This window comes from Macaca mulatta, chromosome 20, assembly GCF_049350105.2.
Source record: "Macaca mulatta isolate MMU2019108-1 chromosome 20, T2T-MMU8v2.0, whole genome shotgun sequence".
NCBI classification, from domain to species: domain Eukaryota; kingdom Metazoa; phylum Chordata; class Mammalia; order Primates; family Cercopithecidae; genus Macaca; species Macaca mulatta.
Window position 1 is genome coordinate 28460911 of NC_133425.1, and position 27764 is coordinate 28488674.

The 27764-nt window shown below is 54.3% G+C and overlaps 3 protein-coding genes across 17 annotated transcripts; 2 read left to right on the top strand and 1 right to left on the bottom strand.

The window, feature by feature from the left end:
- The first annotated feature begins 7103 nt into the window (after window positions 1-7103).
- YPEL3 (yippee like 3) lies at window positions 7104-11067 on the top strand. Of its 8 annotated transcripts, none has more exons than XM_077985894.1 (6): window positions 7104-7244; window positions 7548-7825; window positions 7905-8087; window positions 8193-8236; window positions 8406-8547; window positions 10583-11067. In XM_077985894.1, the coding sequence occupies exons 3-6, from the start codon at window positions 7971-7973 to the stop codon at window positions 10670-10672; spliced, it is 393 nt and encodes a 130-aa protein (XP_077842020.1). In that variant the 5' UTR covers window positions 7104-7244; window positions 7548-7825; window positions 7905-7970; the 3' UTR covers window positions 10673-11067. The 8 variants fall into 8 exon arrangements, with proteins under 8 accessions (XP_077842020.1, XP_077842022.1, XP_077842021.1 ...); XM_077985896.1 differs by having other exon boundaries at window positions 8439-8547; XM_077985895.1 differs by lacking the exon at window positions 7548-7825 and having other exon boundaries at window positions 7104-7345.
- Window positions 11068-11434: 367 nt separating this feature from the next.
- On the top strand, window positions 11435-17896 carry TBX6 (T-box transcription factor 6). Of its 4 annotated transcripts, none has more exons than XM_028840862.2 (9): window positions 11435-11761; window positions 12143-12308; window positions 12392-12626; window positions 14163-14430; window positions 14534-14680; window positions 14758-14828; window positions 16839-16912; window positions 17004-17178; window positions 17253-17896. In XM_028840862.2, the coding sequence occupies exons 2-9, from the start codon at window positions 12191-12193 to the stop codon at window positions 17464-17466; spliced, it is 1302 nt and encodes a 433-aa protein (XP_028696695.1). In that variant the 5' UTR covers window positions 11435-11761; window positions 12143-12190; the 3' UTR covers window positions 17467-17896. The 4 variants fall into 4 exon arrangements, with proteins under 4 accessions (XP_028696695.1, XP_014981393.1, XP_077841963.1 ...); XM_077985837.1 differs by having other exon boundaries at window positions 11441-11761; window positions 14067-14430; XM_077985838.1 differs by having other exon boundaries at window positions 11441-11761; window positions 16968-17178.
- Window positions 17897-18279: 383 nt separating this feature from the next.
- Window positions 18280-27407, bottom strand: PPP4C (protein phosphatase 4 catalytic subunit). 5 transcript variants are annotated; one of them, XM_028840516.2, is made up of 9 exons: window positions 27290-27407; window positions 26907-27067; window positions 22082-22192; window positions 21085-21135; window positions 20773-20874; window positions 20059-20232; window positions 19845-19971; window positions 18809-18998; window positions 18280-18731 (listed from the first exon to the last, which is right to left on the bottom strand). In XM_028840516.2, exons 5-9 carry the CDS (start codon window positions 20836-20838, stop codon window positions 18602-18604), a joined length of 687 nt encoding a protein of 228 aa, XP_028696349.1. In that variant the 5' UTR covers window positions 20839-20874; window positions 21085-21135; window positions 22082-22192; window positions 26907-27067; window positions 27290-27407; the 3' UTR covers window positions 18280-18601. The 5 variants fall into 5 exon arrangements, with proteins under 5 accessions (XP_028696349.1, XP_077839957.1, XP_077839956.1 ...); XM_077983831.1 differs by having other exon boundaries at window positions 22082-22322; NM_001261762.2 differs by having other exon boundaries at window positions 18393-18731; window positions 22082-22133; window positions 27290-27328.
- Window positions 27408-27764: the final 357 nt, after the last annotated feature.

The window sequence follows — 27764 nt, forward strand, 5'->3', positions numbered from 1 at the left end:
CAGTGAGCCGAGATCGCGCCACTGCACTCCAGCCTGGGCAACAGCGTGAGACTCCGTCTCAAAAAAAAAAAAAAAAAAAAAGAATGGTCCTAACTTGATGAGGGGTGCATACAAAGAGGCTTCCCCCAAAGGTCATTTTCCTGCTTTCTTCCGCTAGCAAGGCAGTTGCTGCTATGGATTAGGCACACTGGGGCCATCCGCGGGTTACTGGGTCAAGAACTTTGGACAGGAAGGCTACGGGCTGCCGCTGGCCTCTGTGTCTTTGGGTGAGTACCCCTAAAGCCACCCCCTTGTTTACACTGACGAAAAGGTGGAATGGCTAAGGAGGGCAAAGCTAGAACGGGGGCAGTTACAAGTAGGTGTTTTAACTCTTCTACTTGTTGGACTTCTGATGGGGTCCAACGAAGGGGGTCTGGTCCTTCTTGGGTGAGTTTTTGATATAGAGGTTTTAATTTTCGGGCATAAGAGTCAATCCATAGATGACAGTATCCAACTAATCCCAAGAATTTTCTAAGTTCCTGCTTTGTTTAGGCAAAGGTAGAGATGTGACACCTTCAATTCGTTCAGGTACTATTTTCCGTTTGCCTTTACTGATGAGGTGTCCTAGATATTTTACCTCAGGTTCTACAAACTGAATTTTACTCCTTGAGACCCGTAACCCTTGTTCCCTTAGGAAATTCAGGAAGTTAATTGGAATTGTGGTTATGTGGTCCTTGCTATTTCCTGAAATGAGCAGGTCATCTGCATATTTGAGTAGGCATATGGATGAACGAAGGGAAAAGATTTCTAGGACTTGTTCTAAAATTTGACCGAATAGATTTGGGGAGTCTGTAAACTCCTGGGGTAGGACTGTCCACTGGTACTGCTGTTTTCTACCTAAGTAAGGGTCCTCCCACTCAAAAGCAAACATGTCCCGGCTGTCTTCTGCTAAAGGGCAAGCCCAAAAAGCATCTTTCTTTCTTTTTTTTTTTTTGTTGAGACAGAGTCTCGCTTTGTTGCCCAGACTGGAGTGCAGTGGCCGGATCTCAGCTCACTGCAAGCTCCGCCTCCCGGGTTCACACCACTCTCCTGCCTCAGCCTCCCGAGTAGCTGGGACTACAGACGCCCGCCACCTCGCCCAGCTAGGTTTTTGTATTTTTTAGTAGAGACGGGGTTTCACCGTGTTAGCCAGGATGGTCTCGATCTCCTGACCTTGTGATCCGCCCATCTCGGCCTCCCAAAGTGCTGGGATTACAGGCTTGAGCCACCGCGCCCGGCCGCATCTTTCTTTTTTTATTTTTATTTTATTTTATATTATATTATTTTATTTTAATTTATTTTATTTTAATTTTTGAGACGGAGCCTGCCTCTATCACCAGGCTGGAGTGCAGTGGCACAATCCCTGCTCACTACAACCTCCGCCTCCCAGGTTCAAGCAATTCTCCTGCCTCAGCCTCCTGAGTAGCTGGGATTACAGGCGCATGCTGCCGTGCCTGGCTAATTTTTTTTTTTTTTTTTTTAGTAGAGACAGGGTTTCACCATGTTGCCCAGGCTGGTCACAAACTCCTGAGCTCAGGCAATCTGCCCACCTCAGTCTCCCAAAGCGCTAGGATTACAGGTGTGAGCCACCGCACCCAGCCAGCATCTTTCAAATCTATCATTGTGAACCATTGGTGATCGTGTGGGATTTTGCTGATAATGGTGTAAGGGTTGGGAACAGCAGCGGGGGGGTGGGGTAGTTTGAGCTGTTTGATTAATAGCCCAGAGGTCTTCTACTAGCTGGTATGACCCATGTAACTTTCTTACAGACAATATTGGAGTGTTATAAGGGGATATACAGGGTTCAAGGAGTCCGTCACGGACAAGGCCCTCAATTATAGGTTTTAGAGCCATTCTAGCGTCTAAGGGAATAGGGTATTGTTTTCTGCTTACCATTTCCCTGGGAATTTTTTTTTTTTTTTTTTTTTTTTTTTTTTTTGAGACAGTCACTCTGTCACCCAGGCTGGAGTGCAATGGTGTGATCTTAGCTCACTGCAACCTCCGCCTCCACGGTTCAAGCAATTCTTCTGCCTCAGCCTCCTGAGTAGCTGGGACTACAGGTGCATGCCACCACATCTGGCTAAGTTTTTAAATATTTTTAGTAGAGATGGAGTTTCACCATGTTGGCCAGGCTGGTCTCAAACTCCTGACCTCAGGTGATCCACCTGCCTCAGCCTCCCAAAGTGCTGGGATTACAGGCGTGAGCCACCACATCCACCCAAGGGAATTTTTATTTTCACATGGATTGGACCTGTAGTTTCCCTCAATTTTCTTTCTTTAACCATATGTCAGGATGCATTCGGCTCTCTTCTGTGGCAGCGAGTAGGTTTAAGGAAGTGAGGAATTTTCCCTGATTAACATATAGGCCTATACCTAATCATAACATTAAGTCTCTTCCTAACAAATTAGTTCCCACTTTGGGGATTAACAAGAACTTTGTGGTGGCCGGCCTGTTCTCATATTTAACCTGTTTCCTCTAAAATTTTTGCCCTGAATCCCTCCCCTTTAACCCCTGAGACAGTAAGCTCTTTTGTTGAACATGCTAAACTTGAAGGAAGAAAACATAGGGAGGAGCGAGCCACTCCCGAATTGACTACGAAAATGATGAACTCTGGGCTGGGCGCGGTGGCTCACGCCTGTAATCCCAGCACAGCAGGTGGATCACAAGATCAGGAGATCGAGACCATCCTGGCTAACACAGTGAAACCTTGTCTCTACTAAAAATACAAAAAAATAGCTGGGCGTGGTGGCGGGCGCCTGTAGTCCCAGTTACTCGCCAGGCTGAGGCAGGAGAATGGTGTGAACCCAGGAGAGGGAGCTTGCAGTGAGCCTTGATCGCGCCACTGCACTCCAGTCTGGGCGACAGGGCGAGACTCTGTCTCAAAAAAAAAAAAAAGAAAGAAAGTGATTAACTCTGATTTAGGTTCCACCGTCAGATTTATCAAGGGCTCCTGGTGGGACTCGAGATGAAAGATGCAGAGCCCTTGATCCCCCTATTCTTCTTCAAATGCCATGAGTGGAAGAACTTCCTTTTTCCTCTCCCTTTCGGGCACTCCCTTTTAAAATGTCCTGGCTTTCCACACCTGAAACATCTGTCTTCCCCTCTTCCCTGGCCTGCTCTGTGACTCTCAGGTTTCATCTTTTTACTTCCTGTGTGGGGTCTCACAGCCCGTTGCTTAGAGGGTTTATAAGTTCTATTTTCCTGGGTTTCCTGTTGTAGAGTTCCCTGTTGTAAAGTGGACAGCATAGTTTTTGCCTTTTGTTTCTGCTTTTTTTCATCCATTTCATCCATTCATACATATAATTTTGGGGCTTCTCTCTCTTTTTTTCTTTTTTTTTTTTTTTTGAGACAGAGGCTCGCTCTGTCTCCCAGGCTGGAGTGCAGTGGCGCGATCTCGGCTCACTGCAAGCTCTGCCTGCCGGGTGCACGCCATTCTCCTGCCTCAGCCTCCTGAGTACCTGGGACTACAGGCGCCCGCCACCACGCTTGGCTATTTTTTTTGTATTTTTTTAGTAGAGACGGGGTTTCACCATGTTAGCCAGGATGGTCTCGATCTCCTGACCTTGTGATCTGCCCACCTCAGCCTCCCAAAGTGCTGGGATTACAGGAGTGAGCCACCATGCCCGGCCTTTGTGCATCTTTTTTTTTTGAGATGGAGTCTCGCTCTGTTGCCCAGGCTGGAGTGCAGTGGCGCAATCTTGGCTCATTGCAAGCTCCGCCTCCCAAGTTCACGCCATTCTCCTGCCTCAGCCTCCCTAGTAGCTGGGACGACAGGCGCCCGCCACCACGCCCGGCTAATTTTTTTTGTATTTTTAGTAGAGATGGCGTTTCATCGTGTTAGCCAGGATGGTCTCGATCTCCTGACCTCGTAATCCGCCCCCCTCAGCTTCCCAAAGTGCTGGGATTACAGGCATGAGCCACCGCGCCCAGCCTGGGCATCTCTTAATTAAAAGTTCCTCTATGGAGCAGTCTTGCCAATTTCCTATCTTTTGTAATTTCTTTCTAATGTCCGGCCAACTGTTTATGATAAAATAGAGCTTTAACATCCCTTGTCCAAGTGGGTCCTCTATGTCTAAGCCTGAATATTTTCTTATTTGCTCCTTAAGCCTGTTTAAAAATTCCATGGGCCCTTCATCTTTCTCTTGGTGTACATTAAATGCTCAGGAAATATTTTGGGTTCCAGGCACCAATTCCCGAATCCCTTTAATTATCATATCCCTGAGGTCTTTCATGTTTTCTCAGTGGGCTGCATTGCTCCTATCCCACTGAGGGTCCCGGCCTGGGAGTTTCTGCTCTGCTGCTGGGATGTTTTGACCAGGAGGGTGTTCACATTCCCAGACTGTCATAGCGTCCCTGTGGATCATGGTTCTTTCCCCCTCTGCGAAGAGAATACCTCAGGTGGACATTAATTCAGCCCAAGTATACAATTGGGGCCCTAAAAATTGGTCAATTTGATCTGTGACTCCAAAGGGATCATCTGATAATGGTTTGAGTTCCTTTTTCAGATTTCTAACCTCTGAACTAGTTAAGGGGGCATTTACGAAACCAATACCCCCTCCTCCCAGTGCTACTTCTCTTAAGGGAAAAGGGGTTGGGGCAGACTCCTTTGAGGCAGAGGGAAAAGGAAAGTTTTGAATATCCCTCTGGCATTGTTTCCATCTTGTGCTGAAGTTTTCCTGAGGAAAGGACATGTGCCAGTGGCTACTCAATGGGGATGTAGGGCCACAAAGCCCATGGGGCAGGGTTATGTGGAGGAGGGACTGAGTGATTAGCCTGGGGTGGGGTAGGTAGGGGAAGATGGTCTAGGGGATCCTATACATTGGCATCTTTAGATGTAGAATCTGACTTAACTGGGTTGTCCTGGGGGGGTATTGAGTTTGGTTTCTCTTTTACATCATCCTTTAAGGGAAAGGGAAGGACAAGTTCCTGTCTCCAACACAGAGCATAACCTATTTCCTCTTGCGAGACTGGACTTTTTTCATTAACATACTGGATTAAGAGTTGGCATATCCAATCCTCATCTGATCCAAACTTTGGCCAAAAGACCGACAGTCTGAGGATAGGTTCCTTGGTCCAAATAAAACAGCAATATTTTATCATTCGCTGTCTTTCCTTGTGTTTGGTTTTCATTCTCTCTCCAGTACTCTAACATAAGGCCTAGAGGACTGTCAGGGGGAACTTTATCGTCCACTTGGCCTTTTGTACTCCCTGTCTTACTTGGGGTATTTCCATTCTGGAGGTTGGTGCCCGTTTCCTAGGGGCTTAACCTCTCCCTTTTCCCACTGGAGGTTTCTTGCACTCGTGTGAATACTCCCTTCGTCCTTTTTGGCCGCTTCCCTCATGGCAATTTTAGGCCCCTCTTAGCAATAGTGGGTCGGTATAATCCCCCTGACTGGAAAACCGCCCTAAGCCATATGAGGTGACCATGGAACCAAGTCTGGACTCCACACTCGATTCGTGTCCACTGACGTGTCTCAACCACGCACTTAAAACCTCCAAGTGGGCTGGGCGCGGTGGCTCAAGCCTGTAATCCCAGCACTTTGGGAGGCTGAGACGGGTGGATCACGAGGTCAGGAGATCGAGACCATCCTGGCTAACACGGTGAAACCCCGTCCCTACTAAAAAATACAAAAAAAACTAGCCGGGCGAGGTGGCGGGCGCCTGTAGTCCCAGCTACTCGGGAGGCTGAGGCAGGAGAATGGTGTGAACCCGGGAGGCGGAGCTTGCAGTGAGCTGAGATCCGGCCACTGCACTCCAGCCTGGGCGACAGAGCGAGACTCCGTCTCAAAAACAAACAAACAAACAAACAAACAAAAAAAACCTCCAAGTGACCCCGACCACCAAGGAAATACTTTGTCGCCCCAGTAGCAACTTTTCTTATCTTGGTCTGTGCAGAGTTACCCACTCGCCTGGGAATTTTAAGGATCCTTCCTGCCCACGTTGCTGAGAGTCCGGATTTATTTGCCACTTCGGGTGGACCCAATCCTCCCCTCCCGGGGCCACAGCAACAAGGCAGTGGGACGCATCTCACAAGGAAAAGTAATCGCTACCCCTCCCAAAGGATAATGGGATCCTGGAAGACCCCCAAATTTGTTGAAAACAAGCGCTCAGTGTAGTCAAGAAAAACCAGCACTGAGACAAAAGACTTCCCAGCAAGGCATCTTTACTTCTGCAGAAGGGTGCTGCTTGCACTGGTTGTAATCTCAAGAGCACCCCCCCACCTCCTGAACAGAGGAGGGAAGTGGTTTTTAACCCTAACGCAGTTCCTGTTTCTGTGTCCTTTCCCCATTGGCTGGGGGGTTGGACCGCACAATCTGAGCTGATCCCGATTGACTAAGGTTTAACTTTCCCAAATAGGGTAGACTATTTGCGAAAAAGAAGAAAAAGCGGGGGTAGAATCTGTTTACAGCTTATGACCAGGAAGTTGAGTCTTTGAAGAGGAACTCAGCTGTCCCAACAGAGGCATCCGAGGGGCTGCCTGGAGGAGGTGATGCTGGGCAGTAGGAATTGCCTGGTCCGACGCCCTGGCTGCCAAGGGCCTGCCAGGAATGTGCACCTTTGGGTCTTCCCTTCTAAGAGGTGAACTGAGAGTGCCCCTGGCGCTCTGGCAAAGGCCATGGAATGGGCCCACAGTGAGAATTCCAGCTTCGCCTCTTACTAGCTGGATAACCTGGGGAGCCGCGAGACCTCCCTGGGCCTCAGCCCCCGGTACAGTGGAGTCAACGGGAGAAACGGCCTCACGGGATTGATGCGGGGATTAAGCGGGGCACGGGTGGCGGGCAAACGCGGGTCATTATACTCATCTCCCCACGGCAAGCTTCCCAGCGCCAGCCGCTTCCCCGCTCCGCGCCGGGACTAGACCCTCCGACCCCGCCCCTGCGCGGGCCGCGAGCAGGAATGCGAGCAGGCCGGGGGCGCGCGGGCCGCAGCCGCATTTCCGGGCCGGCGGGAGCGGGCGGCGGGGGAGGGGCGGCCGGGGCCTGCGCCGGCCGCCGTGTGACGCGCCCCCTCATTTGCATGCGGAGCGCCCATTGGCCACGGCGGCCGCCGGGATGGGAGGCGGGTCCCCTCCCCCTCCCGCCGCAGCGGCGGCAGCAGCTGGGCTCGGTGTAAACAAGTCCAGGCGCCTGCGAACCCGGGCCGGGGGGGACGGCGCCCGCCAGGAGCGCCCCCCACTCCCAGGCCAGCCCACCCCGGCAGACCGGGCCCCGCGCGCCCAGGCGAGGTGAGGCCCGCGCCGTCAGGGCTGCGTGTCGCCCCGCGCCCCCGCCCAGCTGGCCAGGACTGCCCCCTCCCCCGGCGCCCGCCCCCACCCCCGCGCCCCAGGTGAGCCCCGGGGTCCAGGTAAGGCTCCGCGATGCAGGTAAGAGCCCCTGGGCGTAGAGGAGGCCTAGGCGACCGCAGGTGAGAGCCCCTCCTCTGCTAGGTGACCCTCCACCTTCACGGCGAGGCCTCCTGCCTCCTCCAGGCGGGGGACCCTCTCCCCGATGAACCCCCTAAACCCCCAGTGAACCCCACTGCTCTCCAGATGAGGTCGCAAGGACCAACCAGCGCCTGCCCGTCCATGCTCCCCCGAAACTGGGAACTGACAGCCCAGCCCTCCAAAGCCCCTTCCTCCAGCTTCAGCTGCCAGGTCAGCAAGGGTGAGGCCGGAAGCAGGCGGGTGACTCACCCTGGGCTCCTCCGAGCCTCAGTTTCCCCATTGATGCAACCTGAGGCCTCCTCACTGAGTCAAAACTGAGACGCCTCTGGTCCCCGAGAGGCTGCTGGCTCTGGGGAAAGGAGAGAGCAGCCGAGTGTGACAGAGTGAGTCCCCACGGCTCTGGGAGTGCCTCGCATGTGTATGGCCCAGGTCCTGACAGCCCACCTACTCCCTCCCCGGCAGGCACTGGGCTCCCTCTGCTCCCCGTGGGCCGCTCCCCGCGTGGGGCCACTGCCCCCGGCCCCCGCCATGGTGCGGATTTCAAAGCCCAAGACGTTTCAGGCCTACTTGGATGATTGTCACCGGAGGTATAGCTGTGCCCACTGCCGCGCTCACCTGGCCAACCACGACGACCTCATCTCCAAGGTAACCAACCAGGCCACAGTGGGGCTGGAACCTATAGGGGCTGCCTGGCAGCTCCCCACCGGCAGCCCTGACCCCCTCCTCTCTTCCCACCCTCCCACCCTTTAGTCCTTCCAGGGCAGTCAGGGGCGTGCCTACCTCTTCAACTCTGTGTGAGTATCTGGCCTCCCTTCTTGCTTTCCCTGACATCTGTTGTGACCTGTGACCCCTGGCATCCTGCTGAGACTCCCAGAGTTCCCCGGTGCAGGCAGGAAGCTGTGAGCATCATCTCTTGGATGCGGAGGACAGGCACAGTGCTTGAGGGGGGCCCTGTGATGGCAGGACCCTCCCTGGGACTGCCCCATGTCCCCACAGGGTGAACGTGGGCTGCGGGCCAGCCGAGGAGCGGGTGCTGCTGACCGGCCTCCATGCTGTCGCCGACATTCACTGCGAGAACTGCAAGACCACTTTGGGCTGGAAATATGTGAGTCAGCCACCTCTGACCCTAGGCTAGCCTTTGACCTGACCTTCCAACACCACCTCCTGACAAGCAGTCATCCTATAGCCTTTCAGATTGCATAGGCCTAGCTCACACAAGTCAGACTGTCTTTTCATCCCTGACCACATTTTCTTCTCTTGCACCCTGCAAGGGCTGTAGAACTTTTCTCTTAACCTATCCCTTCTCCCAGGCACTTGGATCCGCATTTGAGAGTTAGGATATAATCAGAGTCACCATTTATTGAATGCTTATGTGCCTTGCACTGTTGTGTGCCTGGCATCTGTTATCTCATTCAATCATTGCAGTGATCCTTTAGGTAGAAGCTAGTATTATCTCTACAGAACAAGACAGGGAGGCCCAAAGATGTTAGGTAACTTGCCCAAGATCACACAACTGGTAAGTGACAGAATAGGGACCAGAATCTGAGTTGGTTGGTTTTTTTTTTTCACTCCAAACTCTTGACCACCAGCTTATATTGTCATTCAGAGTATCAGAAAAAATTGCCCCAGACTGTGCAACAACATGGAGGTTGGGTTCACCAGCCTCCCTTTCCATAGCCCTCATTGCCACTGCTGCTGTCCAGGGTCTGATTTCACTACCCTGAGTCTCATTTCCTTATCTGTCAGTGGAAGATAAAGCCACTGTCTAGCGCCCAGGATTGTTACAGGGATCAGATTAGATGTGGCAAAGGAAGATGCTCTTGGGACACTGCAAGGGACAGGATTCTTCAGGCGTCGCTTGGAGCTGTGGTGCCTCTGTGAGGTAGATGCCCCAGGCAAAGCCAGCCAGCCAGCCCTGACCTGAGCTCACTGCTGGCCCTGCCACAGATTGGCTGTGTGTCTCTGGACAGGTGGCTTGGCCACTCGACCTCTATCAGAGATGGCCGGCCGGGCATGGTGGCTCATTCCTGTAATCCCAGCACTTTGGGAGGCCAAGGTGGGTGGATCACGAAGTCAGGAGATTGAGACCATCCTGGCTAACACGGTGAAACCCCGTCTCTACTAAAAATATTTTAAAAATTAGCTGGGTGTGGTGGTGGGCACCTGTAGTCCCAGCTACCCGTGAGGCTGAGGCAGGAGAGTTGTGTGAACCTGGGAGGCGGAGCTTGTAGTGAGCCGAGATTGCACCACTGCACTCTAGCCTGGGCGAGAGAGCGAGACTCCGTCTCAAAAATAATAATAATAAATAAATAAAGAGCTGGCCTAGACAAGAGGTCAAAAACTCAAGTGCCAGGCCAGGCATGATGGTTCATGCCTGTAATCCTAGCACTTTGGGAGACCGAGGCAGGTGGATCATCTGAGGTCAGGAGTTCAAGAACAGCCTGACTAACATGGTGAAACCCCATCTCTACTAAAAATACAAAAATTAGCTCGGCGTGGTGGCGGGTGCCTGTAGTCCCAGCTACTCAGGAGGCTGAGGCAGGAGAATTGCTTGAACCCAGGAGGCGGAGGTTGCAGTGAGCCAAGATCGTGCCGTTGCACTCCAGCTTGGGCAACAGAACGAGACTCCCTCTCAAAATAAAATAAGACAAACAAAAAAAAAAACCTCAAGTGCCTGCAAGGCCAAGCAGATACTGTAGATGTGTAAAGGGTAGCATAGACTGGAGGGGTTGGGAGTTGGGGGCAGGCTGGGCAAACTGGAGTGAGCACGGCCCACTTATATTTTAATACTTTAAAGTTATTTTTATTAAACTCTCTGCTGTCCAAGAGATAGTTTATATATGTCGTTTGCCACATATAATACATGTTGTAGGCCAAAATGGCCATGAAGCCACCAGTTTGCAAACCTGAACTGTGAAATCTTTTAGCCACTTCCCTATCTTCTCTGTTGGAGCCATCATTAATACTTGAAAAGTACCTTTGAGTCAGGGAGTTCTACTCTGTGTTTGTGAGAAACGCGGCCCTGCCCCTCCGCCACAGTTTCCTCATATGTAAAATGGGGCCACTCATGTCCACTCCCCAACCCCTGTGCCTTGTGGTGAGACTTGCTCCGGGGATGATGGTCCCGCCCCTCCTTTCAGGAACAGGCCTTTGAGAGCAGCCAGAAGTACAAAGAGGGGAAGTACATCATTGAACTCAACCACATGATCAAAGACAACGGCTGGGACTGACCCCCGCTCCCCGACGCATGTGGCTCCAGCCCGGCCTGGCCGCCAGGGAGCGCCACCGGCTTCCCTCCGCCCAAAGGGAGCTCTGGACCCTCAGGGCCCCCGCAGAGGACGGATCCAGCTCCTGTACATATATTTTATTGCATGCACTGTGACCTTGGGGGGAGAACAGAAGGGGGACGACGCCCCCGCACCTCCTGCGATCTGGCTGGCTTGGATCTCGTTTTTAACCCCCTCCTTCCCCGCTTGCCCTATAGATATGGCCTGTGTTCTGCTCTCCTGGCCCCAGTGCACCGTCTGCTCTGTGAACTCCTCCCACCAAGCCCCTCTGACCCCACGCGTGTCTGTCCCCCTCGTTCTGTAGCGTTTGTACATAATAAAACAATGGAGTGGAGACAGCTCAGGCTCGCGTGTAATCCGGGGAGGGGAAGCTCAAGCGGAGATTTCTGCCCCTATAGACCTGTGCGGTTCTGAGACCCGGCGGGGCATGGGGTAGGCAAGTCGTTCAAGCTGGGTCTCCAGGAACCGGGGCGGTTTCACTGCCGGCGGAGGCCCTGAGCCCACTCTGGCTGCCTACGCTGTGACCTCGCCTGATCTGCGTGTGCTCGTCTGCAGCATTTGGCCGCCGCCTAGGGACAGCGCCCCAGGGAGGCAACCGCGTAGCCGGCCTCGCAGCCCCCTCGCGGCCGGACTACAACTTCCAGCGGCCCCCGCGTGGTCCATCCGGCTCCTTCGGGCGCGCCTCAACGCTGGGCCTGCCGGGAAGTGTAGTTCCGAGGGTTCCCCAGCGTGGGACCTTTTGGGAAACCCTGCCGCGAGGCGTCAGAAGCTGTCGGACTGTGCGCGCCTCCGAACCTTGGAGGCTTGGCTCAGGGTGGAGGTTTTTTTTAAAGCATGGGGACCAGGGAGGACTACGGTGCTCGGGACTGGGCTGCGGCCTCCTCGCGACCCCGAGTGCCCTGTGAAATCAGCTCAGGCCGCATCCCTCCAGCCTGCACTTTCCCTCTGGTCATGCTGCTTCCCTCCAGGGCCCGGCCTCCAAGTGAAGGGGGACGGAGGGCGGTCACCTGCCAGAAGGTCGGGGGCGCCAAGGTGTGTCCCGGGACTCCAGGCTCCGTCCAGGCTCCATGCCCCGCCCCCCAGCTTATCCCTAGCTGGGGCTCCCCCCCGTGGGAACGGGGACCAGCTGGCCGGAAGCGCCAAACTGCGTCCCTGTCCGAGCCCCGGGGATCAATCAAGCCGAGGAGTTAATTATGTAATGAGGGGGCAGGGGGTCGAGGCTAATGAAGCCGCCCGGGGTGGGGAGGGAGGGAAGGAGGGGACCGTACCCAGGTATCCGGCCCCTGCTCGGACCCCTTCGAGGCCCCAGGGGTCTCCACCCCAGCCCAAATCCAGGGCCCCAAAGAGGGGAGGGGCTGTGATCCTGGGTCTGGAAGGGGCTGAGCTGTGAGCTATAAAGGGGGCATCTCGCAGCACCGGGGGCTCTAGGCAGCGAGACCTGAGGCCAGACGGAACTACAACATGTACCATCCACGAGAATTGTACCCGTCCCTGGGGGCCGGCTACCGCCTGGGGCCCGCCCAACCTGGGGCCGACTCCAGCTTCCCACCCGGCCTAGCAGAGGGCTACCGCTACCCCGGTGAGCGTTGGGACCAGCTCCTGGGTAGGAGAATAGGGAGGCTGGGGCCCTTGGCTGGCTCCTCATTTTTCCCCGGCTTCCAGACCTGGACACTCCCAAACTGGATTGCTTCCTCTCCGGGATGGAGGCTGCTCCCCGCACCCTGGCCGCACACCCACCTCTGCCCCTTCTGCCCCCTGCCATGGGCACTGAGCCGGCCCCATCAGCTCCAGAGGCCCTCCATTCCCTCCCTGGGGTCAGCCTGAGCCTGGAGAACCGGGAGCTATGGAAGGAGTTCAGCTCTGTGGGAACAGAAATGATCATCACCAAAGCTGGGAGGTGAGGGGCTGGTCAGGGTCCGTGTTTCTGGTGGGGGTCTCCTGGGAAAAGCAGAGTCCCTGAGGAGGGGCTAGGTCTGGGAGGTTCCCTAGGGGCTAGAGTTCTGCCTAGGCTTAGAATTTGACTATGGCCTGGGACAGGGGTTACTCTGTGGTTGGAATCAGGAGTCATTCTGTGACAAGGGCTAAGGGCTAGTCTGTGGAGTCTGTGGCTGAGTTTAGGGACCAATCTATGGCAAGGGTTATGGGTCAGTCTGGGGCAGGGTCAGGAAGTCCTGCTGGGTTATAGGTTAGTGTGTGGCCTAGACCAGTGTCCAGACAAGGACAGGGGGTCAAGGGCCAGCCCAGTGACCAGCATCAGGGAAATCTGACCAGGACTGGGGATCAGTATGCAGCTTGAATAGGACTCAGTATATCTAGGTCCAGGGTCACCCTAGAGGCAGGGACATGGTCAGTGTGTGGCCTGTGACGAGGTCTTTAGGGCAGGAGCTCAAGCCCTAGCGTGGAAAGTCCTCAGCCCTACTGCAGGCAGGGTATATTTTTTCTAAAGCAAATTCATCTAAAAGCTGCAGATTCTGGTGCTGGACATCAGGGGAGGAGAGGAGGGTGGGGACAGGAAGCTCCTAGCAAGAAAGTTAGTCACCCCTGCTTCTGCAAATACGCTTTGAGGGGTAGGAGTCATGGCTCTGTTCCTAACCTGCTGTGTGACAGATCGCTTAACCTGTCTGTCCTGTTTCCCCAAATGTAAAATGAGACAAGAAAACCTTCCAGATCTAAGATTCTGCCCTCTGGGTTCTTTTTTTTATTTTTATTTTTTGAGATGGAGTCTCGCTCTGTTGCCCAGGCTGGAGTGCAGTGGCGCTATCTCGTCAGCTCACCACAACCTCTGCTTCCTGGATTCAAGCGATTCTCCTGCCTCAGCCTCCCGAGTAGCTGGGACTACAGGCACACACCACCACACCTGGCTAATTTTTTTATTTTTAGTAGAGACAGTGTTTCACCATATTAGCCAGGCTGGGTCTCAAATTTCTGACCTCATGATCTCGCCTCAGCTTCCTAAAGTGCTGGGATTACAGGCGTGAACCACTGCACCTGGCCCTTTTTCCTTTTTCAGAGACAGGGTCTTGCCCTGTTGCCCAGGCTGGAGTGCAGTGGTGCAATTGTGGCTCACTGTAGTCTTGACCTCCCAGGCTCAAGTGACCCTCCTGCCTCAGCCTCTATAGTAACTGGGACTATCAGTGTGCACCACCATGCCTGGCTAACTTTTTAATTTTTTGTAGAGATGGGGTCTTTCTGTGTTGCCCAAGCTGGTCTTGAATTCCTGGACTCAAGAGATCCTCCCACCTTGGCCTCCCGAAGTATTGGGATTAGAGGTGTGAGCCACAGCCTCCGGCCTGCCCTCTGGGTTCTAATTCCACCTCCCTTGATGTTTCTCTGACAGCTCTGGGGAGCCTGCTGCTATGTCCCGTTACTGGTGCTGGGCCCACCCCTGGCCAGTGGGTAGCACCAGGCCTCTCCTGTCCCCTCCCTTGCACAGGCGCATGTTCCCTGCCTGCCGAGTGTCAGTCACTGGCCTGGACCCCGAGGCCCGTTACTTGTTTCTTCTGGACGTGGTTCCGGTGGACGGGGCTCGCTATCGCTGGCAGGGCCGGCGGTGGGAGCCCAGCGGCAAGGCAGAGCCCCGCCTACCCGACCGTGTCTACATTCACCCCGACTCTCCAGCCACTGGTGCACATTGGATGAGGCAGCCTGTGTCTTTCCATCGTGTCAAGCTCACCAACAGCACGCTGGACCCCCACGGCCACGTGAGGCCCAGGCTGGGACTCTAGGATAGGGTTGGGGGGTGCTAGAAGGGAGGCCAAGGCTGGGGCACAGGGCAGGGAATCACTCCCATTTCCTCCCTCCCAGCTGATCCTGCACTCCATGCACAAGTACCAACCCCGCATACACCTAGTTCGGGCAGCTCAGCTCTGCAGCCAGCACTGGGGGGGCATGGCTTCCTTTCGCTTTCCGGAGACCACATTCATCTCCGTGACGGCCTACCAGAACCCACGGGTGAGTGCCCCTGCTTGAGGGGGTGGTGGCGCCCTGCCCAGTCCACAGTTGCTTTGACCCTGGATGTGTGTCCCCAGATCACACAACTGAAGATTGCAGCCAATCCCTTTGCCAAAGGCTTCCGGGAGAACGGCAGAAACTGTAAGAGGTGGGAGTTGTTCATTCATTCGTTCATGCATTCAACAAATGTTTATTAATCACTCACTGTGTGCCAGGCACCGTGCTGGACATCAGGAATACAGTGGTAAGTAAAAACATTCATTCACTGACTCAGCAAATACTTATATAGTACCTGCTATGTGCCAGGGACAGTTCCAGGCACTGGAGATAAATCAAACAAAGTAAACCAAAGCCCCAGCCCTGATGGAACTGATTTCTAGTGGGGACAGCAGACAAGCAGACAAGAGAAATAAATAAAATGCCATCTGTTAGGAAGCCATTCTAAAGAGAAGAGAGACCAGGTGCGGTGGCTTGCTTCTGTAATCCCAGCACTCTGGGAGGCTGAGGCGGGCAGATCACCTGAGGTCAGAAGTTTGAGACCAGCCTGCCAACACAGTGAAACCCTGTTTCTACTAAAAATACAAAAATTAGCCAAGCATGGTGGCACGCGCCTGTAATCCCAACTACTCGGGAGGCTGAGGCAGGAGAATCTCCTGAACCCAGGAGGTGGAGGTTGCAGTGAGTCGAGATCGTGCCATTGCATTCCAGCCTAGGCAACAAGAGTAAAACTTCGTATCAAAAAAGAAAGAAAGAAAGAAAACTCTGTCACAAAAAAAAAAAAAAGGAAAAAAGGAGAAGAGAAATAAACAGGAAAGGATAGGAAGGACTGGGGTGAGCTATTAGATAAGAGGCCTGAAAAGGCCTCGGCAGGAAGAAGACACTTGAGAAAGAGCTGAAGGAAGTATGGGAGGGAGCCGGGTGGGCATCTGGCAAAGCACACTAGGGAGTGGGAACAGCACGTGCAAAGGCCCTGAGGTGGGGCTGTGCCTGTGGCGTGGCTGCAGTGGAGTGAGTAGGAGTCAGGCAGGGGAGGGGAAGCCAGGTTATCTTGGACAGTAAAGGTTCCATAAGGCCGTGGGAACTGTTCCAAGTGTAGCCCCTCGGAGCTGGCCCCTGCCCTCAAGGAGCTTCCAGTTTGTCAGAAGAGACAGACATGAACCAAGGAGTCACTCCATCAAATGCAAAAGCATTTGCATTTAACTGTCTCATAACTGTGACAGATGTTATGAGGGAGGGGTGTGTGCTCTCGGAGATCAGGGAGGACTTCCTTGAGGAACTTGCGCTAGCACTAAGGCAAGGATAGGTTTGGTGGCTCATGCCTGTAGTCACAGCACTTTAGGAGGCTGAGATGGAAAGATCACTTGAGCCCAGGAGTCGGAGGATGCAGTGAGCTGTGACCATGTCACTGCACTCCAGACTGCACTCCAGCCTGGGCAACATAGCAAGACTGCATCTCAAATTTTAAAAATGAAAAGAAAAAGGGGCCGGGCGAGGTGGCTCAAGCCTGTAATCCCAGCACTTTGGGAGGCCGAGACGGGCGGATCACGAGGTCAGGAGATCGAGACCATCCTGGCTAACACAGTGAAACCCCGTCTCTACTAAAAATACAAAAACTTAGCCGGGCGAGGTGGCAGGCGCCTGTAGTCCCAGCTACTCGGGAGGCTGAGGCAGGAGAATGGCGTGAACCCGGGAGGCGGAGCTTGCAGTGAGCTGAGATCCAGCCACTGCACTCCAGCCTGGGTGACAGAGCGAGACTCCGTCTCAAAAAAAAAAAAAAAAAAGAAAAGAAAAAGGATGGGTTCAGCAGGTGAAGAGGGGACAGAAGAGGATTCCAGAGAGAGGCTCAGAGTGGAGATGGGGCAGAAGGATGAGCTAGGTGAGACCGTGCCCTGGCCTTGCCTCTGGGAAGGAGTTTCCATTGATACTAAACACAATAGTAAAGCATGGACAAGCTTGAGCAGGGACAAAATTCCAGCTCTGCCACTTTCTAGTTATTTAATTTTCTGGCCTTCAGTTTCATCTGTAAAATGGGTATAATGATGGCCCCTACCCGACAGGGTCCCTGGGAGGGTGAAATGCCTGGCACTGGGTAAGTACTGTTATTACCATCACCATGGCCATCACCGTCATCATCATCACCACCACCACTGTTTCCCAGGGAGCGAGATGCCCGTGTGAAGAGGAAACTGCGGGGCCCAGAGCCAGCAGCCACAGAGGCCTATGGGAGCGGAGGTGAGTATAGTCCCAATGGCGATGGGGCCAGGCCTGAGACACGGATCCTCCCTAGCCCAACCTCTCCCTTCCCTCTCCCCGGACGCACCAGGTGGTCCCTGCGACTCCACTCTGGGTGGAGACATTCATGAATCAGACCCAGAACAGGCCTCAGCCCCCGGGGAAGTCACCACTGCCCTGGCACCTCCGTGTGGTGGCCCCAGTGCCGAGGCTTACCTCATGCATCCTGCGGCTTTCCACGGGGCCCCCAGTCACCTTCCCACCAGGTGAGTGGGACAGGGGACCAGGCGGGGCTGCGGGACCCTCGGCACTGCTCTGACATCCTTCTCTCCCATGTCAGGAGCCCCAGCTTCCCGGAGGCTCCAGACTCTGGGCGCTCAGGCCCCTACTCGGCTGCATTTCTGGAGCTGCCACCCGGGCCAGGGGGCTCCGGGTACCCAGCGGCTCCACCCGCGGCACCCTTTGCCCCGCACTTTCTCCAAGGGGGCCCCTTCCCTTTACCATACCCCGGGCCTGGGGGCTATCTGGATGTGGGCTCCAAACCCATGTACTGAGCCATTGCTGGGCCCCTCTGCCTCCATCACAAACCTCCTGCTCCCTTCCCCCAGCCCTGGAGCCCCCTCACCTCCACCAGCCCCATCCCCCACACCAAATGGCTGCCTTGGGCCTGCCCACCCCCCCCCACAACTTCACACCTTGATTTCACTCCCACCCCGCTCTGGCTTCAAAGCCCAACCAAGGCTGCTGGGAGTCCAGCTGGGGCCGGCTTCCCCTTCCCGGCTCTCACCTCCGTGTGAATGGAAGGGGCTCTGCCTGGCCAAATGGGGCTACAGACCAGTATCCCCACCTACCGGGTCCCCCTGTGAGCCCTTGGGGGGGCTCAATCCCCACCCCCACACCACTAGTGCAGGCCACACCAGTCTGTTGTTCTGGGACCAGAGTATTTTTGTTAATAAAACTCAAAAGCCATCCATGCTCAGGAAACACTGAAGCTCCTGTGTTTGGCCCTGGGCGGGGCTGGGTGAGCAAAGGCTTTGCTGGGAGACCCAGACCCAGATCTAAACCTGTGTTTCCAGCTGCCTGACCTAGCACGAAATCTACCAGCTCTCTAGGCCCATCTCTTCAGGAAAGTGGAGAAATCAGAATCTCGTGATGCTGTTAATAAGGCTGCATGAGAACAGAGCCCTCTCCCTAGCACTGGGGAAGCCAGCGGGCAGCGGCCCCTGGAGGCCCTGGGCAAGCTGACTGGCCTGAGCCTGGCCATCCTGGCAGGTCGGGGCCCTGAAGCAGTCAAGGCCCTGAGGTCCACCCCAGGTCCCAGGCCAGCAACCCTATGCATTCCCAACCAAGTCTGGCAAAAACCCAAAGACCATTTTTCTTCTTTTATTAGAATTTTTTTTTTCTTTTTTTTTCTCAAAATTTTTATCTAAAAACAAACAGAAAAAAGAAGGAAAAAAAGAAAAAAAAATTATTGGAAACTTCATGGTTCAAGTGGGGAGAGAGGAGAGGAGGAACATGGAGCTGGGTCTCCAGGCCTCTCCAGAGAAGTCCTCACCCTCGAAGCACCCTCTTGGGGAAGAGCAGAGCCGGGACAGCTCCCCCCACAACGCCCAGCCTCCGTCTGAGGAAGAAGGCAGAGTCACAGTGGTCCGAGGGCCAGAAGGGCTGTAGGGGCAGGGGCCGGGGGGGTCACAGGAAGTAGTCAGCCACGGGCTTCTTGGAGGGGATGCCCCGTGTCTCTTGGGGAGCGGCCTCAAAGATGATGAAATCTTTCTGGAGATGCTCGTCCAGCTCCAAGATGGCTGCCACATTTCCACAGCTGGAAGGCGGGGCAGCAGGGTCAGAAGCAGCTCGGCTCAGATGCCCGCCCCTCCCAGCCCGGCCCAGCTGGCTCACCGGTAGCAGTAGTTGGGTGCCGACCACACAGTGAGCACGGTCTCATTGAAGTGCCACTTGTAACCTTCCATCACCAGTTGGTGGGCACGGCAGATCATGTCAATGTCGTTGGCTGCATTGAACTGGGCCACCACGTCACTGCCAAATAGGTAGCCAGCCCCTCGGGGGCTCACGCCCCAGCCTGTGGTGTCTGATGGGGCAAGGGAGGGATGCAGAGGGATATCCTCAGGCTTCTCCGGCTGCCAGCACTGCCCCTTGAGGGTGAGCAGCCTGGCCCCTCCCCAAGTCCACCAGAGGCCCATGGGACCAGAGCATGGGGCCTGAATATGGTCTGTGGGATGGTGGGGACCAGGACAGCAAATGTAGGGGCAGATGAGCTCCAGAGGAGAAAGAATGCCCAATGGCTGGGACCTCCTCATAATGACAGTGATCATATAATCCCTGGCCAAACAGTACACAGGAGTGAAAGGGGTGCTCCCAAAGACAGAAGGGCACCCAGTGCTGTCACAGAGCGGTCGGGAGTGGCTGTGGAGCAGTGGCTGCATGTGTGCGTGTGTCTGTGTGTGTGTGGCTGTGGAGCAGAGGCCTCACGTGCGTGTGGCTATGATGGAGCAGACAGAGAGTGTGTGTGTGCGCGTGTGTGCCTGTGTGTATGTGTGACAACAAGAACTCTGGCTGGTCCTCAGAAGACCTGACTTTAAATCTCAGCTCTGCTCTACACTAGTGGAGAACCCACAAAAAGAGGGGTCTCAGGGGGCTATCATTCTGGGGTTCTGACCTCTGAAGAAGCTGCTGTCATGTTCCAAGATCCCTTCATTTCAGGGAGCAATGACTTAGTTGTCCACTACAGCCCTCTGAGCCATGCCCCAAGCCACTGTGCGTTCAAAGCATCTGTCATGCAGGCCTCCCTGCTCAACCTCCAGGGTTCCAGCCATTTGGTAGGTGGAGGACAGATGCCAGTGAAGGCCAGCCCTGCTCCCTCTCTTTCCCAACCCCTCCTGGCTGTCCCTGTCTGCCCCTGCCCACATGCCCTCACCTTCTGGGTCAGACCAGAGGAGGTCACACATGGGCCCATCATGAGGCACCTCTTGCTTTCGGTCAATTGTCCGAATCTGATCCAGGGTCTGGATGGAGGGGGAGAGACCCCCGTGCACACAGAAGATCTACAGGGGACAGCAAGGAAAGAGGGCGGGGCTGAGGCCTGGAGCCCCCCTCCTCTCCCCGTCCCATGGAGCCCTGAGCTGGCCTACCTTGCCATCGATGATGGCTGACAGGCTGAGGTAGTCGAAGATCTCGGTGCAGTAGCGCCACACAGTCACCGAGCCGTACTTGCGCAGGCACTCATCGTAGAATCCGTAGACCTGCGTGATCTGGCGACTCTCATGGTTGCCCCGGATGAGCGTGATGCGGTCAGGATAGCGAACCTGGGGGTGGCCACCAAGCCGGGGCTGGCTCCTAGACGGTCTCTCCACACATCCCTCTCTGACCTCCTCATGCCATCCTCACAACCACTGCCCAGCACACTCCTGGAACCTCTCACCTGATCGTGTGGCATCAGCCACCTCCCAGGCCTGCAGGACCCCTCCAGAGAATGTAAACCTGACCCATCCCCATCAACTATGAACCTAATGGCTCTTCTTTCACCTGCCAGACACAGACCGGGTCCCTAAGCAAGGCACCCAGGCCCTTTGTCATCTGGCCCCACACTGCCTCTCCCACCAGTGGCATCAATGACCTGCCACATTCGCAACAGTGAGCCTCTGCCCCTCCCAGAATGCTGCCCCACTGGCCTCACCACCACCACCCCTGAGTCTCTGACCACCCCCAAAAGCAGGATCGGTCCATCATCAGTGACACAGCTCCCAGGTGGGGCTGGCCACAGTAGGAGATGAGGGTAGAATGGACTAAGACAGGCCCGACCCGAGGTGGCCCAGGTTGGGGGTGCAGAAGCCGGGGACTACCACCTTAAGTGCCAGCAGCAGGAGGAACGTTTCGACACTGTAGAAACCACGGTCCACAAAGTCCCCCATGAAGAGGTAGTTGGTCTCAGGGACATCGCCACCCACCTGTGGGGAAGTAGAAAGTTTTGCCCTGTCCTAAACAGTCCCCTACCCCCTACCTGTTTCTGTCCAGCAGAGGCCCTTCTTCCACAACTGCCCATCTAACTCGGGGCCTCTTGCCCCCACTCCACACCCTCAAATTAAGGCTCTCACCCTCGATTAAAGGGGTCTTCTAGTCATCCCCGTTACATTTCGCAGTACTGGCCACACACTTACTCTGAACAGCTCTTTGAGGTCATAGAATTGTCCATGGATGTCACCGCACACCTGGGGAGCAGGAAGGGGGGATTGGAACTCGAGCAGTGGGAGTTGCCAGGGACGACCCTCCAAACACCCACTGCTTTAGGGAGCTTTATCACTCTTGGCTACACCTCTGCTTCCTAGGGCCAAAATTCTCCTCTCCCACACCAAGTCAGTCTGCTCCAGAAACACACCCGCTGTCCCATGCTGAGTACCAACTATTCTGTAGGCAAGAGCTAGAACTAAGTCCTTCCAGGTAGATGTCCCGGCCCCCTCCTCTCTCCACTCCCCTCAAAGTACCCAGAATCAAGTTACTAACACAGAGCCCTGGAGACATGTGAGCAGAATCACTCACCAAATAGGAGTCCTTCTGCCCTGGCCAAGAATCTCCACTAACAAATCCAAAGTCCCTTCCCACACCCCTCTTTCTTTCCTTTTTCTTTTCTTCTCTTCTTTTCTTTTTCTTTCTTTTCTTTCTTTCCTTTTTTTCTTCCTTCCTTCCTTCCTTCCTTCCTCTCTGTCTCTCTCTCTTTCTCTCGAGACACAGTCTCCCTCTGTCACCCAGGCTGGAGGGAAGTGGCCCGATCTTGGCTCACTGCAATCTCCACCTCCCAGGTTCAAGCGATTCTTCTGCCTCAGCCTCCCAAGGAGCTGGGATTACAGGCACCTGCCACCACAGGTGGTTAATTTTTGTATTTTTAGTAGAGACGGGGTTTCACCATGTTGGCCAGGCTGGTCTTGAACTCCTGACATCAAGTGATGTGCCCATCTTGCCCTCCCAAAGTGCTGGGATTACGGGTGTGAGCCACCGTGCACAGCAACCCCCACTTCTTGTAACAGTGCTCCCTTGAAGATGAGGGAAAGGACAGACAAAAGAGGCTTAGGGGTGGGCTTATAGAGCCCCCAAGATGAAGAGGAAAGTCCATGTGCCTAAAAGACCAGGCCCGGCTCTGCAGGGACAGCAGGTACTCACTGTGACTGGCGAGTCCACTCTCTGCACGTTGCTCTCCTCTACCAAGATCTCTCTGGAGACAGGAGAAGACCAGGGTCACCACAGCCAGGCCAGCCCAGCCCAATTCCTGACCTTTTTTGGCAGGGAGGGGAGGATATGAGGTGGTTCTTGAACCTCCAGGGGGCAGGAGTGAAGCATACAGTCTCCCCAGAACAGGCTGGCCACAGCCCTCCAGCATGCAACACCCTTCCGTGGCTCCCTGCTGCCAAAAGGACAAAGTCCAAGTTCTTATTCCAGCGTTCCAGGCCTTCTGAGCAGGCTGGGACTTTTCCAGCCCTGACTCCCCCTTAAGCTCCCTCTTCCGCATCCAGGACTCACTCCTGGGAGGCGGGTCTCCCCAGCCTCTCCACAGCAGAGCTTAAGTAACTCTTGGCCAATCACAGAGCCCTTCTCCCAGGCTATCCAGATACAACGGTAGGTGCCCAGGACAGGCCCACCAGTGGATGCACCTTCAAAGTGATGCGCTCTTGGCCAGGCGCGGTGGCTCACACCTGTAATCCCAGCACTTTGGGAGGCCGAGGCGCGCAGATCACGAGGTCAGGAGTTCGAGACCAGCCTGACCAACATGGTGAAACCCCATCTCTACTAAAAATACAAAAATTAGCCAGGCGTGGTGGTGCATGCTTGTAATCCCAGCTACTCAGGAGACTGGGGCAGAAGAATTGCTTGAACCTGGTAGGCGGGGGTTGCAGTGAGCCGAGATCGGGCCACTGCACTCCAGCCTGGGTGACAGAGCAAGGCTGTCTCCAAAAAAAAAAAAAAAAAAAAAAAAAAAAGTGAGATGCTCTTGCCACGTGTTCAATATTTCTTTACGACTACGAGGACTTAAATATTTTCTATTTCTCCTTGCGGTGCAGTCTACTTCTACTTGAGTGAGCAGGAGATGAAATCACTTTGCCAGGTAAGACACCCAAAATTTTTTTTTTTTTTTGAGACAGAGTCTGGCTCCATTGCCCAGTCTAGAGTGCTGTGGCGCCATCTTTGCTCACTGCAACCTCTGCCTCCTGGGTTCAAGCGATTCTCCTGCTTCAACCTCCCAAGTAGCTGGGATTACAGGCGTGTGCCACCAGGCCCGGCTGATTTTTGTATTTTTAGTGGAGACGGGGTTGCACTATGTTGTCCACGCTGGTCTCGAACTCCTGACCTCAGGTGATCCACCCACCTCTGCCTCCCAAAGTGCTGGGACTACAGGCGTGAGCCACTGCACCCAGCCTATAGACACCCAATTTAAGCAATACTATATTTCCAAATTTTGCCTGGTAACAGCAGCAGTGAACATTTGAGCTCATACTGTGTGCCAGGAATGTTATTAAGAGCTTGACAGGTAGGTACTATGATTCCCAGTACTCAGATGAAGACACTGAAGCATGGGAGGAGGCTGGCTTGGTGCCGGTAATACAGGTGGGATGTGATCCAGGGAAGCCTGGCTCTCGGGTCTGATTCTTTATCAAGATATTCTGATGTGGGAGCCCAACTCGCCTGGCCCCCCTCTTTCTGCCAATCTCTTCCCTTAGAATGAGTGTCCTGAGCTCAGTGGACAGGAGGATTCACTTAGGCCCCTTGCTCTGTATAGCAGAGGCAGCAGGAAGGAGGTCTCCCTGGCTTTCTGGGAAAAGGAGGCGGCACTGGCAGTGGTCCGAGAGGCCACACCAGCACCTGTACTGTCCCACTTGCACTGCTTCTTGTGCTGAACATCCTTCCCCATCAACTGCTCACAGTGACTTTTCCAACAGACTGGTGAGGTTCTCTTCAGCCTCATATAACAGTAAAGAAACCGAAGCTAGGTTGGGCACGGTGGCTCACGCCTGTAATCCCAGCACTTTGGGAAGCCAAGGTGGGTGGATCATGAGGTCAAGAGATTGAGACCGTCCTGGCCAACATGGTGAAACCCCGTCTCTACTAAAAATACAAAAATTAGCTGGGCATGGTGGTGTGTGCCTGTAAACCCAGCTACTCAGGAGGCTGATGTAGGAGAATCACTTGAACCTGGGAGGCGGAGGTTGCAGTGAGCCAAGATCGCACCATCGCACTCTAGCCTGGGCGACAAGAGCGAAACTCCGTCTCAAAAAAAAAAAAAAAAAAAAAAAAAAAAAGAAAAAAAGAAACTGAAGCGGCAGGGTCAAGGTTACCAAGCTGGAGAGTGGCTAAATTGGAACCCAGAAGCCCAATTTCCTAAGAATTTATGCCAGCCCCTTCCACAGACCCTGAGTGAAAACCTGAAACCCAGGGAGGTCACATGCAGGGCCCGTGCTCTCGGAAAAGCACCCCTCAGTGCCGGCACGACCCCATTATGGTCTGGGAATCAGGCCCAGATTCCAGCCCCAGTTCTGTCACTTGCAGTACTTCACCAGCCCTATCATGACCTGCCTGCAGTAACAGCTACCAGCGCAGCAGGCCCTGTGCCCAGATACCCGGACTCTCAACTGCATGTCATTATCATTTCAAAAAATCAGAAAGTGACTTGACAAGGGTCATATTGTTTCTAGGTGACAAGGCAAAGATTCATACTGAAGACCACCTGATTCAAAAGCTCAGCTCTTCTGTGCTAGTATTTCTAGGAGCAGCAATTTCAGCTCAGACACTGCGGACCTCTGTGTTTCCACGGGTTTCACCTGCATCTCTGTGCCCTCTGGGCAAGCTGGTGCTCTTGACACTACCAGCCTCAGCCTGGGTCTCTGTTGGGTCCCCAGGAGGCCATAACCAGGTATCAGAGCTGGCCCTGCTTCAGACTGAGCCTTGGCCTAGTACCTCCTAGTTTCACTCAGTTTCAACTGGGCAGGACCCTCCACCCCTCAGTCTTCCATGGCTCCCTGCTGCCTCACACCACACATCAAAACCTAAATGCCTCTGCCTGGTTCTCAGTGACCACGGAGCACAGTCAAAGACCTGGATGCAAAACTAACTTCCCCTCCGACTAGCTGCGTGAGTTGGACAAGACATTATCTACTCAGAGGCTCAGTTTCCTCTGCTATGAAATGGGGCTAAATACTCAGCCCGCCCTGCCTATTCCTTAGGCTGTTGCAAGGAGCCATGGAGACTGAATACATAACTTCCTGCTAGTCTGCAAACTCCAGCATGCTATCCAAGCTTTGCCTACCATCACCACCACGCTGATTCAGGGCCTGTGACGGAGATAAGACTTCAGGGTTAAAGAACAGAGCCACGCAATAACAGGTATAAGTTCCTAAAAATGCCAATCAGGACTGAGGGAGAGGGAAAAACTAAAAACACCGTGGGGCTAGTCTGGTCAGGGACATTTTCTTGAGCTGGCAAAAGAGAAAAGCCACAGACAGGTGGTGAAAAAGAGGCCGACCCTGCTCAACATCCCCTCACAGGCCCTGTCTGGCTGCAGGGAGTCTATGTGAGGCAGGGCCAAGCAAAGAGCCTGAGGGCCACAGATTCAGGACCCAGCTCTGCCACGTCCTCAGTGGGTGACCTCAGTCAAGTCACCAGACCTCTACAAGTCATGGCTTCCTGTGTGATAAAATGGAACAAATGATTCCAACCTCACAGGATTGCTGGGGGGAAGAGATGGACAAAAGTTTTTTTACCAGTACAGGGCCAGGCCAACAGTGGCCCTATAAAGGCCAATGTTTATTGTTCAATAAACATAGGGTAATTCTGCGGGTTCTTCTGCCACAATTCTCCAGCCTGGTAGAAGCCACAATCACACAGTGCCCCAGAGGAGGCAGGTAATAATTAAACCCCTGACTGTTCCCCATACATCTCAGGGCCTCCACTGTTACATTCGTTCTGCTTGGAATGCCCTTCCCTCACTGGCCCTGCCTCCATCAGCTAGCCAAATTATCTTCATCCTTCAAGGCCTACCTCCACTCAAAAGCCTTCCCTGATGGCTTTAACCCATCTCATTATTGCCCTCTTCCAAGAGAAATAGAATACCTGGTGATTATCAAGCACGTATGCTGTACCAAGACACTGTGCTAACCTCATCTCAAGCACCAACTCACTGAACCTTCACAACCATCTTATTAAGTACTATTAACTCCGCTTTACAAATAAAGACACCTTAAGATCACTAACACAGCTAGAAAGTGGCAGAGTTCAGATTCAAACCTAGAGCCATCTCACACTGCAAAACCCAGAGCCTTAACCACTGCTTCATCCTACTTCCCACAGAACTCTGAACTGGCCTCCCTCCCTATCATGCTTAATTTTACCCTAGCTTACTTGCTACGATTTCTCAGGCTCCCACCCTGAACGTGAGTAATCCAACTCCACACCTTTTTGCATTATGGCCTGAAAAAGGACGGGACACTAAGAGCTGGCTTCCGATCCTCATTCCCTACTTGTGGGTAACTTTTAACATGAAAGTTCTCACCTGTAAAATGAGTACAATACCACCAACCTTTAAGGGTTGTTGTAATTAAAGGACTTTTATAAATCACAGGGTCTTTAACTTTCCTGTCTTAAATCTTTGATTTTTGGCTCTTTTACCACCTCCTTATTCGAGGACTGTCCCACAGTTCGGCCCCCCTCCAACAAGCTTCCGACCCCCGACAGATGGACTTGTTTTCTTGAGTTTCCTAAGTACTTTACGTAACATTCTTACTCTACTGGAAACACATCGTCTAATACTTTAAGTGTCTTTATCCGCTCTGTCTTCCCCGAGCAGGCTAGATTTTCCTCGAGGGCAGCGGTTCCATCCTGCTCCTCTCTGGGAAAGCTTCCAGGGCGAGGCAAGCCCAAAGTTCTCAGTTGGGTTTGCCCCAGGACAGAACCCGTGGGCGGCGGCTTGGCCTCCCTTCCCCAGGGCCAATGGGCTCACCTGGCTTTAGCGCACAGGGCCTTGACTTCGCTCTCCTTGATGAGCTCGCAGCGACGCAGCTGCTCGATCTGCCGGTCCAGGTCGCTGATCTCCGCCATGGCCCACCCCCGGCGCGGGTCAGAGTCGGGGCCGCCGCCCCCTCCGCACCGCACAGGGGTCTCCTGGGAAAGGCCAAGACGAGCCCGCGGATCAGAGTGTCCGTGCGGGGCGCGGGGCGGACAACTCGATTCTAGAGCCGGCCCGGCTCCCCCACCCCCGCCTCCCCTCACATCGGCCTTAGGACCCCCCAGCGTCCCACGGCGCGGCCGCAACCCCGCTAACTCCCGTCGAACCCCGCGGTCCCGCGCTAAGGACGGTGACTTAGAGGAGTCTGGCAATATTACCGCCGCTGCGACTCCGGTTCCGGCTCTCCGGCTCCCTGCCTCCCTCTTTCACTCCGCTTTGGGCCGCAGCCACCGCCGCCGCCGCTTCTACTTCCGGCCCCGCCGCGGAAGCAAAGGGAAGCCAGTTCCGCCGCGCGCCGGATGTGGCGTCATACACGCTCCTCTCCCTCCTTCGCAGCGACCGCTGCACCACTTCCCCAACCGCAGATGGGGAAGAAGCTGGAGGATCCCGGTGGCGGCCAGGGGCAGTTTTGTGGGCTCTGTTGCTGGGCGATGTGGAGGCTGTTAGAAACCCTAGAACAGTCACCTCCCCTTTCATTTTATACAAATGTTTTAACAGCTTTCTTTCTTTCTTTTTGAGGCGGAGTTTTGCTCTTGCCCAGGCGGGAGTGCAATGGCACGATCTCGGCTCACCGCAACCTCCGCCTCCCGGGTTCAAGCAATCCTCCTGCCTCAACCTCCTTAGTAGCTGGGG